This window comes from Portunus trituberculatus, chromosome 31 (genome assembly GCF_017591435.1).
Source record: "Portunus trituberculatus isolate SZX2019 chromosome 31, ASM1759143v1, whole genome shotgun sequence".
Taxonomy (NCBI): domain Eukaryota; kingdom Metazoa; phylum Arthropoda; class Malacostraca; order Decapoda; family Portunidae; genus Portunus; species Portunus trituberculatus.
The window spans coordinates 9057772-9075144 of NC_059285.1; the positions used below are offsets into that span (position 1 = coordinate 9057772).

The following is a 17373-nucleotide window of genomic DNA, read 5'->3' on the forward strand; positions in this document are numbered from 1 at the left end:
CCCTCCTGTTGTTCTCAAAACTGTGCTTCCGAACTCGCTCACTGCCTGGTCAAACTCTTTCATCTGTGTCTCTCTACTTCTATTTATCCTTCTTGCTGGAAGTTTGCTCACATTCAACCTGTCCCTAAAAAGGTGACCACTCCAATCCTTCTAACTACCGCCCTATAGCTTTGATTTCCTGCCTTTCTAAAGCCTTTGAGTCTATCCTTAATAGGAAGATAATGAGGCATCTATCAGCTCACAACCTTCTCTCTGATTGCCAGTATGGTTTCCGTAAAGGCAGATCTACTGGTGATCTTCTTACTTTCCTAACTGAATCTTGGTCATCCTCTTTAGGGACTTCGGTGAAACCTTTGCTGTCGGCCTTGACATATCGAAAGCCTTCGATAGAGTCTGGCACAAATCTTTAATTTCTAAACTACCCTCCTACGGATTCTATCCTTCTCTCTGTACCTTCATCTCCAGTTTCCTTTCCGATCGTTCTATTGCTGCTGTAGTAGACGGTCACTGTTCTTCCCTAAAACTATCAACAGTGGTGTTCCACAGGGTTCTGTCCTATCACCCACTCTCTTTCTATTATTCATCAATGATCTCCTAAATCTGACTCAATGCCCTATCCACTCCTATGCTGATGATACCACCCTGCATTATTCAACAGCGTTCAACAGACGCCCAACCCAACAACAATTAAATGACTCAAGGCGAGATGCTATAGGACGCCTAACTTCTGATCTTTCACTTGTTTCTGATTGGGGCAGAGAAAACCTGGTTTTGTTCAATGCCTCAAAACTCAATTTCTACAACTATCTACTCGACATAACCTTCCAGACAACTATCCTCTCTTCTTCAATAACACTCAACTTCCCCTCTCCTCTACATTAAACACACTCGGTCTATCCTTCACTAAAAATCTAAACTGGAAATTTCACATCTCTACTCTTGCTAAATCAGCTTCCAAGAAGTTAGGTGTCCTATGGCGTCTTCGTCCATTTTTCTCTCCCTCCCAGCTGCTTGCTCTGTACAAGGGCCTTATCCGCCCGTGTATGGAGTATGGCTCTCATGTCTGGGGATCCACACACAGCTTTACTAAACAAGGTGGAATCTAAAGCTTTTCGTCTTATCAACTCTTCTCCTCTAACTGACTGTCTTGATTCTTTAAGTCACCGCCGCAATGTTGCATCTTTATCTGTCTTCTACCGCTGTTTTCATGCTGTCTGCTCTTCTGAACTTGCTAACTGCATGCCTTCCCCTCCTGCGGCCTCGCTGCACAAGACTCTCTACTTCTTCTCATCCCTATTCTGTCCATCTTCCTAATGCAAGAGTTAACCAGTATCTTCACTCCTTCATTCCCTACACTGGTAAACTCTGGAACTCTCTACCTGTGTCTGTATTTCCACCTGCCTATGACTTAAACTCTTTCAAAAGAGGAGTGTCAAGACACCTCTTACGTTAACTGGACCCTCCTTTTAGATTTTTTTGTTTTTTCTCTTTCTACTTTCCTCTTAACAGGGCCTGGCAACCAGCGGGATTTTTTTTTTCCAACACTTTGTTTGCCCTTGGCCAGTGCCCTTGTAATGTAAAAAAAAAAAAAAAAAAAAAAAAAAAGATTGCATTTCATAAAAGAATGAGTCCTGAACGGTATGCAACTTCCAAATTATAGTTAAAAGATAATGTAAGCGAAATAGAGAATTATTTATGGGAAAGTATGACTCACGAGGAAGGGCGTGGCGGAGTGCCGCCAGTGAAGACACACAGCTGGTTCACCTTGATCCAATTATAACTGGATTACGCTCCCACCGCGACCACTCCTCCATGCCCTTCCTTGCGAGTCATACTTTCCCATAAATAATACTCTGTTTCGCTTACATTATCTTCTAACTATAATTTGATAGTTGCATTACCTTCAGGAGACATCCCTTGATGAAATGCAATAGTTTAAAGCAGCATTCCTTATAATATATACACAAAAATTGATGATAAATAAACTGTGTTATAAATTATAGCAATGCAGCCTTCACTTCAACTCGTCAAAACTTCTTTATTGTTGCATATTGCTATTTTTTCCTTGAGTATCGAAAGTTCCGCATTCACTGCTCAGGCTAAAGGTACCAACAGAAATTATCTGTCATGTGCATGAGACAAGATATAAGGAATAAAACATAAATATGTACCAGAGAGCCTCTCAACACAGTGAGCTGGGAGCGTGCCAGCCAATCAGCTCTCGCCTTACCTCCATCCTCACTTCCTGGATACAGTATCGTGTCGTGCTGCCCACCGTCACTTGCCCGTCACCGCAAGTGACACCGTCTCATAAATAATTATGTAATTCACTTACATTATCTTTTAACTATAATTTGAAAATGCATACCGTTCAGGAGTCATTCTTTTATGAAATGCAATAATTTATAACAGCATTCCTTTAAATATATCCAAAGGATATGATGATAAGTAAACCGTGTTATAAAGATGTCGCGAAAAGTTTTCCACTTCAACTCGCTAAAACTTCTTTATAGTTGCTTATTAATTGTTTTCCCCGAGTATCAAAGCTTCTGCATTTACTGTTGAGTGTAACGGTACCAACAGAAACTCTGTGTTATGTGTATAAGATGAGATATAAGGCATAAAACAAAAGCATGTACCACAAAGCATTCATGACGCAGCCTTTCAACACAAGGTGAGTGAGAGAGGGGGCCAGCCAATCAGCAGCCTCCTCTCAAATGAGGCTCGGCTTCACGGCTCAGACTTAGGTGAACAGACTATAGTTTTCTCGCCTCTCTCATGTTTGTGAATAATATCCAGCTTCACTTCGAGAGTAAGAGACTTCCTGGTCTTCTTAGCAATGCGAGGTGACATTGCAGGGCGTTTTGGTGGTAAGTTGAGCGAGGGAAGACGAGCTGCTGCTGACGCTGTTATTGTTTTGAACAGGGGGAGTGAGTGGTGTGTGTGTTGTCCACGAGAGGCGCTGGTGTATTCAAAAGCCTGTCAGCTTGCGTGATACGACAGGCCTTTCAAACTCGGAAAAAATTACCTAGATAAAACTTTGTTAAAGCGAGTGTGGTGTTCGTTAAACGAGCAAATGGTAGTAAAATGAAACCTTCATTGTAGCGAAACTTCGTTGTGTGAACCTTTGTCAAGCGGGGGTTGCCTGTATATATATATATATATATATATATATATATATATATATATATATATATATATATATATATATACCGGCAACTTCCGCTTAATGAAAGTTCACACAACGAAATTTCACTACAAAGAACATTTCCTTTTACTACCATCTGCTCATTTGATGAACACCAAACTCACTTTAATGAAATTTTATCAAGGTAATTTTTTCCAAGTTTGAAAGCCCTGCCGTATCACACAAGCCGACAGGCTTTTCAATATACCAGTGCCTCTCGTAGACAAAACGCGCACCACTCATTCCCCTTCCCTTCCCCACTCATAGTTCAAAACAATAGCAGTGTCCAGTACAAGCTTATCTTCCCTCGCTCAACAAGCCACCAAAATGCCCTGCAACTAGCCCTGCAATGTCGCCTAGCATTGTTAAGAAGACCAGGAAGTCTCTTACTCTCGAAGTGAAGCTGGATATTATTCACAGACACGAGAGGGACCAGAAAACTAATAGCATTGCTCACCATCATCTTCACTCCATCTACTGTCTTTACTATTTTCAAGTCAGCATATTAAGAAGGCTGGTGAGACCGTATCTTCCTTATAAGCTAGAAGAACCACCTGAACTCATTATTCTGCAATGGATAAAATGGAAAGCCGTGTGGAAATGTGGTACATAAGTTTTGTAAGCGGTACAATGATGCACCATTTGTTTACATTCCACAGGTTGCCAGCTAGTGTCTTTCCCGCTCCACTTTCCCTCCCTTCATAAATTTAAGATCATCAACATTATAAAATTACTTACATACATACATAAGTGTACATTACAATGACTTAGTCTTAAATTGAACTGCTTAAATGTTTAACTTCATAATTTTTACTTTTATTAAACCTTTTACTCTACGTACTATGATCCACTCTCGCTCTGTTTACTCTCAATGGAAGTTCAAGTCAGAACAAACTTGTTATAATTCGTTCGCTTAACGAAAATTTGCCTAACAAACGTTTTTATATATATATATATATATATATATATATATATATATATATATATATATATATATATATATATATATATATATATATATATATATATATATATATATATATATATATATATATATATATATATATATATATATATATATATATATATATATATATATATATATATATATATATATATATATATATATATATATATATATACCGTATTTTACGGCTTGCAAGACGCTGCATCTAGAAAGACGCACCCTAATATTTGAAAGAAATTTCTAAGAAAAAAAAAACATTCTCATACAAGAATACATTCACCATATACCCAACCACTGAACACAAAGACATAAGAAGCAAGGAGTCTGCAAGACACTATTGTTTCACCACTCATTACAAATTTGCTGGAGCACTCACCACAAATTTAAAACTATGTAAATAAAAACACCAGAGGTAAATACATATACACAGTGAAACAGTCCATCTCTTCTTGTTTTAGTGGCGGGTGACGGCATGTTTTGGACCTGTTGTTTACATTACGGAATCACTTGTCCGATCGCCGAAACCGAATGCGTCAGTGCTGCAGTTTGTATTTATTTTATTTTGTAGTTGTGCTTCATAGGCTTTATCAATGTGAATACAATTCACAAGTGGAGTTTTGACTCTTGCTTGAATGAGTAAGCCACTTGGATGTTCTATTAATAAAGGTATAAAGGCACCTGGCATGATGTGTGTGCGTTCGTGTGCATGTATGTGTGTGTTGCAATGAGACGAGGGAGCGGCCCGTTTTCTCCACACGCTGTGTAGGCTGCAGGAAGGATTATGGTATTGGAAATACCTGTAACACCTAAGTACTGAGTTTACATAATATAAAAGGCTAAATTAAATGGTACTTAAGCTAACATCATAATGTAATGACTCAACATACAAATCCAGGTCGCTATCGGTCAAGTGTCCAAGCTCACTTGAGGTTGGATGCTGCCTTACAATACAACATTCATCTTGGAAGACGCACTAGTATTTTTCAGGGTATTTTTTTAGGAAAAAAAGTGCGTCTTGTAAGCCGTAAAATACGGTGTGTGTGTGTGTCTATATATATATATATATATATATATATATATATATATATATATATATATATATATATATATATATGCATGTATGTATGTATTTAATTTTTTATTTATATTTATTTTTTTTCCCCTTTCAATATATTTATTTACATATTTCAAGTTGAGTTGTGTTCATGGTTCTTAGAATTGTACCAGTGTGCGATACTCTTCAAAACAGGGCTCCACATAGAAAGCGTCTACTTGCCATGACTATAAAGACAGCTGTGTCGGCAGGAGAGTACCCAGAATTCCCATGCCTTTTCGGAAAACATGCCTAACTCTCCCAGGAAACTAACTTCTGCCCATAAGAGGGAAATATAATTAGTAAAAAAACTGGATATTTGTAAAACATCATGTGAGGTGGAAAACCTCTGGGTGTACCCCACACTAACACATCATGTGATGTGAGAAACATTCAGTGGGTTAATGTGAAAATGCATTATGTAGAATAGTGTTTTTTAGATAGAATAGTGCTGATAATGAGGCTGAGATGAATTAATTTCAGTAGCTACTATAATGAACAAATAATATAGAAAATGAGGTTCTTAAACCAACAGGATATGTTAAAACAAATACAAATACAAATCTTTATACAGATTTTTTATTTTATTTATTTATTATTATTTTTTTTATATTTATTTATTTATTTATTTATTTTTTTTTTTTTTTAATAGTGGGAAAATGATAGTGTATGTCATGATTTAGTGCTGGTGATATTATTCTTTCCAAAACATTTAGCCTTTCAAATTATTTACTTTATTGCCTAATAGTTATAGAAGTCAAGTATTGAAGAAAAAAAATTGTGCACTTAAATTGGATTTTCTAGATTGAAGAGACATCTTTACCCACATCACAAGAAGACATTATGATGACAGAAGATTCAACTGGAAATAAAACTCAGTTACAAGACAGTTCCCTTGAGGTAAGCATATTTCAAATTTGTATCATTCTAAAAGCAAATTGATCCTTTTTTTTTTTTTTTTTTTTTTTTTTTTTTTTTTTTTTTTTTATAACTAGCTTTCTTGACTATGATAGGTGCCTTGCTTTATACCAGGTGATATTTGGATAAAAAAAAATTTATTAGATAGGAAACCTTTCACAAAGAGGTTGAGCATTCACAGTTTGTAAAGCTATAGTTTGCAGGGTTAGAAATGCATACTTTATACATATATGGTGAATGCATCTGATATAGAAAGAGGAGCTGTGTCTATTGTGGTGGATGGAATTATTTTTCTGTTGACTCCTTGTGTGGAAAGACCTGGACATATGTACTTGCACACCTGATACAAGGATAATTAATGAAAACCCAACCTTCCTTCCTTTAGAAGCCCAGGAGCTAAGATGATCTTATGGCATGTTTGAATGTGTACAGTCAGGTTGGTGTCAATGCATAGGGGAATCAGTGCTACATTCAGCAGCACTTGACATGACCATGATTAGTTGCGTACCGCAAAACTTCATCTCGATTTATTTGCCCATGTATCTACTCAAAAGTCATTAATATTTCCTTGAAGTTTATGTATATGTTTATGTAGGGGTATGTATTATTCACACACCACATACAACAAACTGATATTCATCCAGTGCTGCATATCTGAATTACAAAAAATTGTTGTCCATTGTAAAGACCACCAATTAAGTATTATTTCAAATGAATGCAGTTAAAATTGATTGAGAGGTCAGCTTTTATATTAATCAGGAGACATGATAACTTAGAGTTGCAGACCAAGTAGAGATAGTGTAACAAAGAAAGCTTCAACTATAGCAAATTAATAGACTATAGGCTATTAATGTAGTACAGTGGAACCACACACACTTTAGGGTCCGAGGGGTCTCCAAGTGCACAAGTTTGAATCCAGGCCACGGTCTGAGTGTAGGTAGTGCTTCCTTACTCAGGGTAACGGTTCCCTAGCAGGTAGGCTTAGATAGGAGGTACCACAAAAAAGTACCTCCTTTAGCCCATAAATTCCCATATAAAGTCTAAATGGTAATAAAAAGAGAGAGAGAGAGAGAGAGAGAGAGAGAGAGAGAGATATTAGGAGTTCATTAACTTGTTGATTTTCTTCTCTTTACAGATGACACAAAATTTTCAGACTCACAATGAAGCAGTAAATGAAATTTGTTCCTCTCAATTCATGAAGTCCTCAAGTGCCAAGAATACACCACAAACCTCAAAAGACTCTGAACAAAGCAGTACTCCCATCATCTCCACACCTAAGAAAGCATTGGAGAATAATCCAGAAATGGGTTGTACAACTCCTTCTCTAGTGGTTTCAATATCCAATTCTGTTTCCTCACCTCACTCAACTAATAGTATACCAAGCAAATCCTCCTTTCAATTTTGTAACAAGAAGAGCCTGGAGTACAAAGAGAGTCCAGTAGTCTCAGACATGCCAAACCATAGCTCCCAGCAGTTTAGTAGCAGTAACAACCCTATTGAAGATAGCAGCTTTCCATTCTTATTCCAGAATAATTTACAAGCAAATACTGTGGGAAGTCAGCCATTCAGTCTGTTTGAATCCCCAGTAGCAGGTGAGTGCTTATCATATGAGTATTTTGACAATATTTTTTAGTGGTCCAACAGAATGAGAAATGATATTTTCTACATCCTCTGTTTATTGATGCTAATTTGAAATAATTACATAGATCCTCTTCACAAAAGGAGACTACTTCCATATGTTAAGTCTTGTTTAGTTAATTCCTGATGATGGACATAAATTCTTTGTGTTTATGGTCTAGACCCACTTGATGGTAACTCAGTTATCTATTTGAAAGCATTTCAGTGCTTCTTTCTATTTGAAAATATTTAACATGCTTCAATTCTTTATTTCTTTTCCTTTTACACATTTATATGTTCATGATCATTTCACCTCATTTTCATCTTACTCTTGTGTTGGGAGCTTCAGTTTATTTGGTGTATTTTGATAGATAAGATCTTTTGAGTCTCCAGCAGTGGAAGTAATGATAAGCATACTTCCCTCTTTTATTGAGGTGAAACAGCAACTGCCTGGTAAAGCCCGCACACCTGACGGTAACGGTGGCACTGGGGAAAACATGTTGTACGTTCTTATCCAATATCCCCCGTCCAAGGTAAATGTGTGCTTACCAACATGCATAATAGGCCACAAAGTAACCCAAATTAAACAGAAAACAAAGTACACCGTAGTTGCTGTCATGAAATGTTTGTGTGTGTATTCACCATTGTACAGGGTTCAAACAGGGGTCATAGTGTCCTGTCTCCATATCTCCATTTATCTAAATTTTCCTTAAAGTTATGCACATTACATGCTGTAACAACTTCATTATACAATGCATTCCATTTCCTCATCCTGATCTTCTTTTCATGTTCTCTTGTCCTTCCATCTTCTTGTGTCAACAGCACCAGGTCTTCTTTGTCTATCTTTTCAATGCTATTGACTATCTAGTACTTTGTTATTATTTCAGGGCTCAGATTTTTCTGTATGATCACTCCCAGATCTTTTTCCTCTTTAGTCTTCATTATTTGTTCCTCTCCCATCAAATAGCTCTATACCAGTCTTCTCTTACTCTTTCCTAGTTCCATTATGTGACATTTCTTGGCATTAAACTCCAATATCCACTTCCTGCTCCACTCATAGATTTTGTTTATATCTTCCTGCAATAGCAGACAGTCATCTCTGGTTTTGATAGCTCTTAGCAGTTTTGCATCATCAGCAAATAAATTTATATAACTGTTTATCCCAATGTTAATGTCGTTTACATAAATCTGAAACATAATGGGGCTAATGCCTTATGGCACTCCTCTAGTTACTTTACCCCAAGATGAGTATGTATGTCTGATCACAGTTTTCATTTACCTATCCTTCAAATAATCTCTTGTCCATTCTAGCAAAGTTCCTCACAGTCCTCCTATGCTCTCTAGTTTCCAAAGTAGTCTTTCTTGAGGGACTTTATGAAAAGCCTTTTTAATATCTAGGTATACTGTGTCCACCCATCCATCTCTGTTTTCAAATTCTGCAATAACTTGAGTAGAAGTTTAATAAGTTTGATACACATGACCTCCGTGTCCTGATATGATTTGCTCCTTTTCTTGAAATTTAACCCATTTTTCTTTAATAATTATTTCACACAACTTCCCTATGACACTTGTAAGTGACACTGGTCTGTAGTTTAGTGGTTCAGTTGCCTTTCCTCCTTTAAATATTGGAATTATGTTGGCTCTCTTTCTTTCTAGTGGAACTTTCCCTTCATTTATTCGACTTGTAATTATTTCCCAAATTTGATCCAGTAATTGCTCTATACATTCTTTTAACACCCAGCCTGATACATCATCTGGCCCCATTGCTTTTCTGACATCTAACTTGTCCAATAATCTTCTAATATCCTCTTTGTGCACTGCAATCTCCTGTAATCCTTGGCAATGCATTGTCCTACTAGGTTCTGTGAAATTTTCTTCTGCATTGAACACCTTTTTGAAGCTCTCATTCATTATTTCACACATTTCCTTTTCTGTTTGGTATGTCTTCCCTTCTTTAACTATTTTTTCAATTGTTTCCTTGTTCTTTGTTTTGCCATTTATAAACTTATAGAAAAGTTTGGGTTCATCTTTGCTTTTATTCACCACATCTTTCTCAAAGTTTCTTTTGTCCTCTCTTCTTACTCTAATACAGTGGAGACCCAATACTCGAATGCTAAATAGCCAAACTTTTCAATGGTCAAACGCAAAAGTTCAACTTAATACTCGAAAAAATACCTATTAGTCAAACGTCCATCCACGTGGCTGTAAACAAAGGGTCTCTCCCTTCTTGCTGCCCCACGTGCCCCACCGCAGCCAGTGTGTCCTTCGCTGTCGTAAGAATAACATTGTTCTGCGCTTTCTTTCCAGTTTTTTTTTTTTTTTTTTTTTTTTTTTTTGTGAGAATAAGCCTACAAGAAAGAATGTAGTGACAACCATTGAAAGGAAAAAGAAGATTATTGATAAATATGAGAAAGGAGGAAGAATAACCCATCTTGCAGCTGAGTGCTATATGGCTAAATCTGCAGTAGCCACAATACTGAAGAAGACAGCTCATTAAAAAACCTGATGTGGCAATTGGTGTGAAAAGACAATTTAAGCGATCTGCAGCAGTGGAAGAAGTGAAAAAATTGTTGATTGGATAAACCAAAGGCAGATGGCTGGTGTCAGAGGGCATAATTTGTGAGAAGGCTAGGCTGCTGGATCATGATCTTATATGAGTCGCTCTGTGCCATTTTGTCGTAACCCCGTCAACCCTACTTTCGAGTAAAACGCGCTCAAAGTTAAACTCTGAAAACACGCATGAAATCGGTCAGAATTATCTAGGATTGTACATCAAATGAAAGATCTCGGGTAGTTTTGTTTAGTTATGGTGGTTTTCAATTGTAAATCCGAAAATTTTGGGTTCATGTTGGTAGATTTTTTTAGCCTATTTCCGTAGTGGTAAATGTTTTTTAGGTGAAATGGTTTCTAAGGTGCTAGTTTAAGAATACATGTTAAAATTAGGAGTGTGTGAAGATTTCATGATGATAGCTGCAAAACTCGGTTTTATATGATTTTTTTTTCGAGCGAAAAATAAATAATTTATTATTAGCGCAACTTTCATTATCCTTCTAAGTATGTTTCATTTTCTATTATTGTTCAAAAGGGTTGACTAAAGGTAAAAGTATGTATTTATGCATTGTCTTTACCTAAAATACAATCCAAGGCTGGAGAAGTTGAAGGGGCGCTGGTAGAAGCCATAATTTCAGGAAAAGTAACATAGGTCTTGCCATGGCGAGATAAAGGGCGACGCACGTGAGAGGGAGAGAGAGAGAGAGAGAGAAGGAAAACATGCCTCTCATTGGCTGAGGCGCAGCGTGGGTGTGACGTCACGCGCTTATGCGCTGCTGATTGGATGGCTGCCAGCAGCTGTGAGCTTGGAGATACGACAACACAGCTCGGGATGCAACATGTTAGTCTCGACTTTCCCTGTCATGTTTTTGCGTGACTTTGCACCTTGTTTTAGGTGCCCAAATGGTCGAGTTTGGCTTGGCCGACCTTAGCATATGACTTTAACACCCTTCTCCTACACCGAGCAACTGTTAACTCAGAATCTCAATTTTCCGGGGTTACAACAATATGGCACGGGCACCTCATATCTAATACTACATCTGACTCCAGGCTAGGCTGCTGGATCGTGATCTTATTTCTGATACTACATCTGATTCCAATGATGATTTTAAAGTAAGTAAAGAGTGGTTTATGAATTTCAAGAAAAGAACTGGAATTAATTTTGTTGTGAGGCACGGCGAGCCCTCAAGTCAGGAGTAAACGTATGCTATACCTCACTGTGTCACCAACTCCCATGATGGATGGTGGGAGCGACAGTGATTTCACAGTGTCCGATTCCTCCACCTCTCCCGCGCGCCTTACTTCTACATCTTGGGTCTCTCGCCATGTTGCAGGGAGACAACTTTTGAATGAGAGTGGTATCAGAAGGGCTTTGAAATTAACAGTTTCTACAATAATAGAGAGTGAAGATAGTGATGTTCTGAGCTCTGATACGGATATAGGAGGTTCAACCACTGGGGGGGAGGACATTCCACCAGAAACTCCTTTTGTATGCATTTTATATATGTTTTTGCAAAAAATATACAAATTAGATCTCTTTGCGAACATTTTGATTGAGAGAGAGAGAGAGAGAGGATACAAGGGGCCTGTTTTCTATCACTCTAACCAAGGCCGTTGGACCCGATCGAATGCAAGGCCAAGTTTTAGGGGTTAATTAATAAAGTAGACGAGACTTACCTTGGTCAGTTGAAGTGTGCTTGTAATTTTACGAGGCAAGTCACCTCTGCTGGAGGGGAGCTTTCACATGAGATATGCTTTGCCATGTCACGCAGTCAGACTTCGAAGTAAACGACCACCCACATGATGTAGCACTGAGAATACTATTGAAATTCGCACCGAAGTAAACGACCACCCACATGATGTAGCACTGAGAATACTATTGAAATTCGCACCTGACAAGAGGGAGGGGCAGGAGGGCATGTGAAAGCTTTCCTCCAGCAGAGGTGACTTGCCTCGTAAAATTACAAGCACACTTCAACTGACCAAAGGTAAGTCTCATGTACTTTATTAATTTTACATCTGCAAGTCACCCTCTGCAGAGTTGAGCTTCCCATGAGGCTTTGAAGCCATGTGGGTGTCGGACTCAGATGATGGATAAAAATGAAAAGTAAAAACAAAACGCTCAAGTCCCAATTGTGCACAGCATTTTAATTATCCACAAAGTAGAATACAGGATCATACATAAGAAACCCCCTTGACAAACAAGACCACAGAAAAAACAGGTATGGGTACAAACCAAAATGTACATTAAGCAGAACACTACCCAAATAATAAATGACATCCAAAAGGAATAAGCTGATACATGTCACCGTCCCCTGCCTATTGAAGGACTGCATCCTGAAACAGATCAGAATTGGTTACAATTGGTTTATCATAAAACTTTGCAAATGTGTACTCCCTAGACCAACCAGCTTTATTCATAATGCACATCAGTGGGACTGCCATAGCCTTGGCCTTCGAGGCCGCAGCCGGCCTCACACTACCCGCCTTGAAGATGCTCGTGTCCACACCCGCCATACACAGCAATGACTTTACCCATCATGCAATTGTGTCTTTTGACACAGCTGCATGTGGTCTGTTGATGCTAATAAATAATTTGGAAACTCTCTGGTGTTCATCATATCTAAGAGCCTTGGTCTGTGTAATATATTCCAACAAAGTTTTACAAACACATAAACTATCATCATGAGAATAAGCCTGAAATCGCACCCTGGAAATATTGAAATTAGGTCTACATTGCTTCACCGTGCCACCCAGTGGAATGGAAATATAGTCATCTGTAATGTCCATGCCATGAAGCAGTAATAAATGTAAAGTCTGAACCCTGGCAGCTTGAGTGAGTGCCATTAAAGTGACAAGTTTTAAAGTGAGATCTTTGAGCGAGAGTTCCCGCACGGGATGCATGGACCAAAGCTTTTGCAAGACAGGTTGTATGTCCCATGTCGCTGTATACCTGGGTGTAGGTGGTCTTAGATTGAACACTCCTTTCATGAACCGGCAAATGAGTGGATGATTCCCTGCTCTGCATCCATCAAGCACAATCCCTAGCGAAGACAGAGCATCCCTCGCCATGTTAACGCAGTCGTAGCCCACATTTCTGTGAAACGTCTCCGTTAAGAAGTTGATGACGTGGGAGGCAGAGGGAGTAAGGGGATTAATACCCCGTCTAACACAAAATTGGTACCACTTAGCGACATGCGGCCGGTACTGTTTAGCCGTACCTGGTCTCCAGGAAGCCAGCAAGATGTCCGCGCCCGCTGCAGAAACGCCCTGTTCTCGCAGGCTCTCCCAGAAAGTGAGCAAGCCATGAGTCGAGTGTGGCGCATGACCTTGTGCAACCCGGCAATGGACAGATGCGTCAAAACATCCTTGCTGTTGGGAATGAGCCTGGGGAAATCGACCAGTAACCCTAGCTCATGCGTGAATGCTTGAAGAGCAAAAAGTATAGCTTTGATTTCCAGCGCATTGATATGTAGCAATTTTTCCTCAGAGGACCAGCAACCACCAGCGGTCATATGTTGAAGCTGGCCGCCCCAACCAGTGCTAGAAGCATCAGTGAATAGTTGAATTTCAGCCGCTGCCCGATGAATCATCCTATATTGAAGAGTGACGTTGTGGAGCCACCAGCTGAGGTCTGATTTCATGTCCTCCGTAATACACATAAGTTGAGGAGTGGCCCTGGCCTGGTAAGGGATGAATTGATTTAATTTTTCTAGATTGAGCACCAACCTATGTTCACCATTCTTCTTGCATCGCAAGAAAATTGGCGAAATAACGACCCTCCTTTCTCTCTAAGTTGAATGACCTTAAGTCTAAGAAGTTTGTCTATTTCCTCAGAAATGATACGTGTCTCTGTGGCATTAAATATACTGTATATTCTAATTCTTGTGAAAACAAGTGGTTAATGTCATCAACCTTAATGTCTAAGTGACAGCCTGCAACAATATCCAAAATGGCTGTGTCACAAGTAATTTTATGCCATTTCTTAAGTAAATAGTGAAGTCTGCCATCCTCAAAAACCTTACTTGCCTCTATTGCTGCCGGGGCCTGGGCTGACCCCGGCCCTTGGCAATTTTTGGAACGGAGTCCTGCCGTGTGGAAAAGTGTTGCTGCTGCACACCCCTGGTCTCCTGCCGCTGAAGACCATAGGGCTGGAACCTGGCGTAACTCCTGTGTGACTGAGAGCCCCAAAACCCTCTTGCTCTAGAACTCGTGAAGGACCACGTAGAGGGGGGCTTCTTAGGCGCGAACTTAAACTTCAGCTTCTCTGAATCCTCGATCTGTTTAGCAGACTGAGACACATCATCGCCAAATAGAAAAGAAGTCACTGGCACCTTACTAGAACAGAAATGTGAGTACTTTGGAGTTAATTTCGCGCTTCATGGCGAAACGTCTTGCTAAGTTGTTTTTGTAGTTGGTATTACCCAACAAGGCCACGGCCCCGTTAAGCAGGTCCACCTCACGAGCCACCTCCGGCATATTGTTCACTTGGGCCATCCTGTCCAGCGCCAAGAGCGACTTAGTAACAATAGTGGCAGGATGCCCTGGTTCACTTCCTTAAGACGGTGGTCCGTCTTCTTCGTGTCAGTCTTAAGCGCATCCAACACTTCAGGGTTGCATTCCACTGGCGCTAACCCGTGGCAGTTCCTTGGCCGCTTAGTCACCTCATCCTCACAGAGAACCCTGTAATGTAATTTTCAGTACGCATGCCCTTGGTAAACAAGAAGTTCACCATATCGGCGATCTGCTGATCAATTTCCTCAGAGTCAGTGTCCGAAGGTCCAAACACCTTAGCATTATGCAGCAACACACACTCAGAGGAGCTGAGCTCAGGGGGAGTACCATCAGCACCGGACTGGTCAGAAAAACCACAGAAGGTGTTAACAGATGAACCGTTGTACTGCGTACCTTGGGAAGTACTGGCACCCTCATTCACCCTGCTTGGCAGGGGGTCAGGCGGCAGTCTGTCCTTCTTCAGCTTGTTCACCTCATCCCTCAACTCTGCCAGGGCTGTCAGAACCACGTCCCACGGTGCGGCATCCTGTGTGGGCGGTGAGAGTGGCGCAGTGGCAGAGTTGTTTACACTGGCAGGCCCATGCGCCCCATGGCCCGGCAGCTGGCAAACTTCCCGTAAACCACCATAGCGCGGAAGACCAGCGGCAGAACCAGCCCCCTCCAAATGACTGAGTGCATTCCTACAGCTCCTGGAACCCGTGGAAGAGCCCAAGGTAGGTCCAGCTGACTCCTCACCAGAGGAAGACATGGCCGCCACCCTGTGATGCAACAAGAGCCGTAAGCTCCTCACAACTACCCATATTACAAATATAGCCACTTGAACGGCTCTATCCGGTCCAAGCATAGGATAACGGATAGAAGGCACTGTCCCCACACAACAGGTGACGTGGCCTCACCTGGAAAACGGGGGGAAAAACCACAAACCCGGACACAGCAGCGAACATCTGACCAGGGCAACCGCGTGCAAGCTACTGACTGCGTGACGTGGCAAAGCGTATCTCATGGGGAAGCTCAACTTCGCAGAGGGTGACTTGCAGAAGTAAAATTGTGATGAAACTGGCCTGTTTTAGAAAAAAAAAAAAAAAATCTACCAACCATGATCTATATATATAACAAAGGAAGAGAAGTGTTTGCCAGGACAAAAGCCCATGAAAGACAAGCTAACCCTGCTGCTGTGCATCAATGCTAGTGGCGACTGCAAAATTAAACCACTGTTGTTTTCTAAACTTGGGTTTGGCAATGGCTGGAACGAATTACCTGATTTATAGGTATCAATAGTCATCGAACTTTTTAATACTCGAATGTCCATTTGGAACTAATTAAATTCGAGTATTGAGTCTCCACTGTATATTCATTTCTGGCATCCTTGTTCTGCCATCTGTTATAGTTACTTCTCTGTTTTTTTAGTTTCTTCTATCTTTTGCCTTTTTAACTTGTATGCATCTAGCATTGTACCAAGCATGTATTTTTTCTTAACTATAAACAGGTACGAATTGTTTTACTTCTTCATTATATTTCTGTAAGAATATGTCATATTTCCCTTGTACAGGGGATCCTCGCAATTTGACCATTCGCAATTCGACCTCAGTGAATTAATACCCAATCCTCAAGGTTCGACTGACTGACTCACCAATTCGACATTTATGTCTTGCGCCACCCATCCGGTCAAATTAACCGCCACCCCGCCAGGTAGAAGTGTAAACTCTCCGCAGTTCCGCCTCCTGCTTACGTGCTGCTTCGATTATGCCGCATGCAGCCACCTCCAGCCCCAGCCCCAAGAAGCACAATTTCCTGCCTTTGAAAGATAAGCTTGAGCTTATAAGAAAGTGTGAGGCAGGTATACTTCACAGTATCATTGCAGGGCAAATGGTTGTCCCTAGATCAACTATATCAACAATTTGGAAGAACCAGGATAAGTACCGCGAGACTGCTGCATCAACAATTTCCACGACTTCCCTTATTCTCCGCGGCTCAAGGGACTCCCGTCTCAACACGATGGAGGACATGCTGATCAGGTGGATAGAGGACAGGACACAACGCAAGATGCCGATCAGCAGCCTAGTTCAGGAGCGTGCCTTGTCACAGTGGCATGACTTGCAGTCAACAACATCTACCACCAGCAGGACAGAAGACACATTCACGTCAAGCAGGGGTTGGTTCCATTGATTCCGGGAGTGAGCTGGCCTTCACAATGTCAGCATGAGTGGGGAAGCTGCCAGCTCAGATGAAGAATCTGCGAGTGCCTTCCTGGAATTATTAAAAAAACGAGTCGAGGAGGGAGGCTTCCCACACAAGCAGGTGTTCAACATCGACGAAACCGTCCTCTTCTGGGAGAAGATGCCTGCACGGTAAGTCATTAACAATATTTTTTTGGCTAGGCATATATGTTAAATATTAGAAATTATTTTAATGTTGCTAAAATTCTATGCACATGGTCATTGTTACTGTATCGTCAAGTGCATAAGTGCATGAATGCGATAATTTAGGGTGTCACCCTGTCACGCCCGGTAGCTCAGTGGTTAGAGC

The 17373-nt window shown here is 40.4% G+C and overlaps 1 protein-coding gene across 1 annotated transcript in view; it reads left to right on the forward strand.

Annotated features, from left to right (window-relative positions):
• Positions 1-17373, forward strand: part of LOC123511204 (mucin-17-like) — a 94667-nt gene that overhangs the window by 60395 nt on the left and 16899 nt on the right. The window contains exons 12-13 of the mRNA XM_045266882.1: positions 6052-6147; positions 7301-7757. Coding sequence (XP_045122817.1) covers positions 6052-6147; positions 7301-7757 — 553 coding nt within the window. The remainder of the gene's footprint in view (positions 1-6051; positions 6148-7300; positions 7758-17373) is intronic.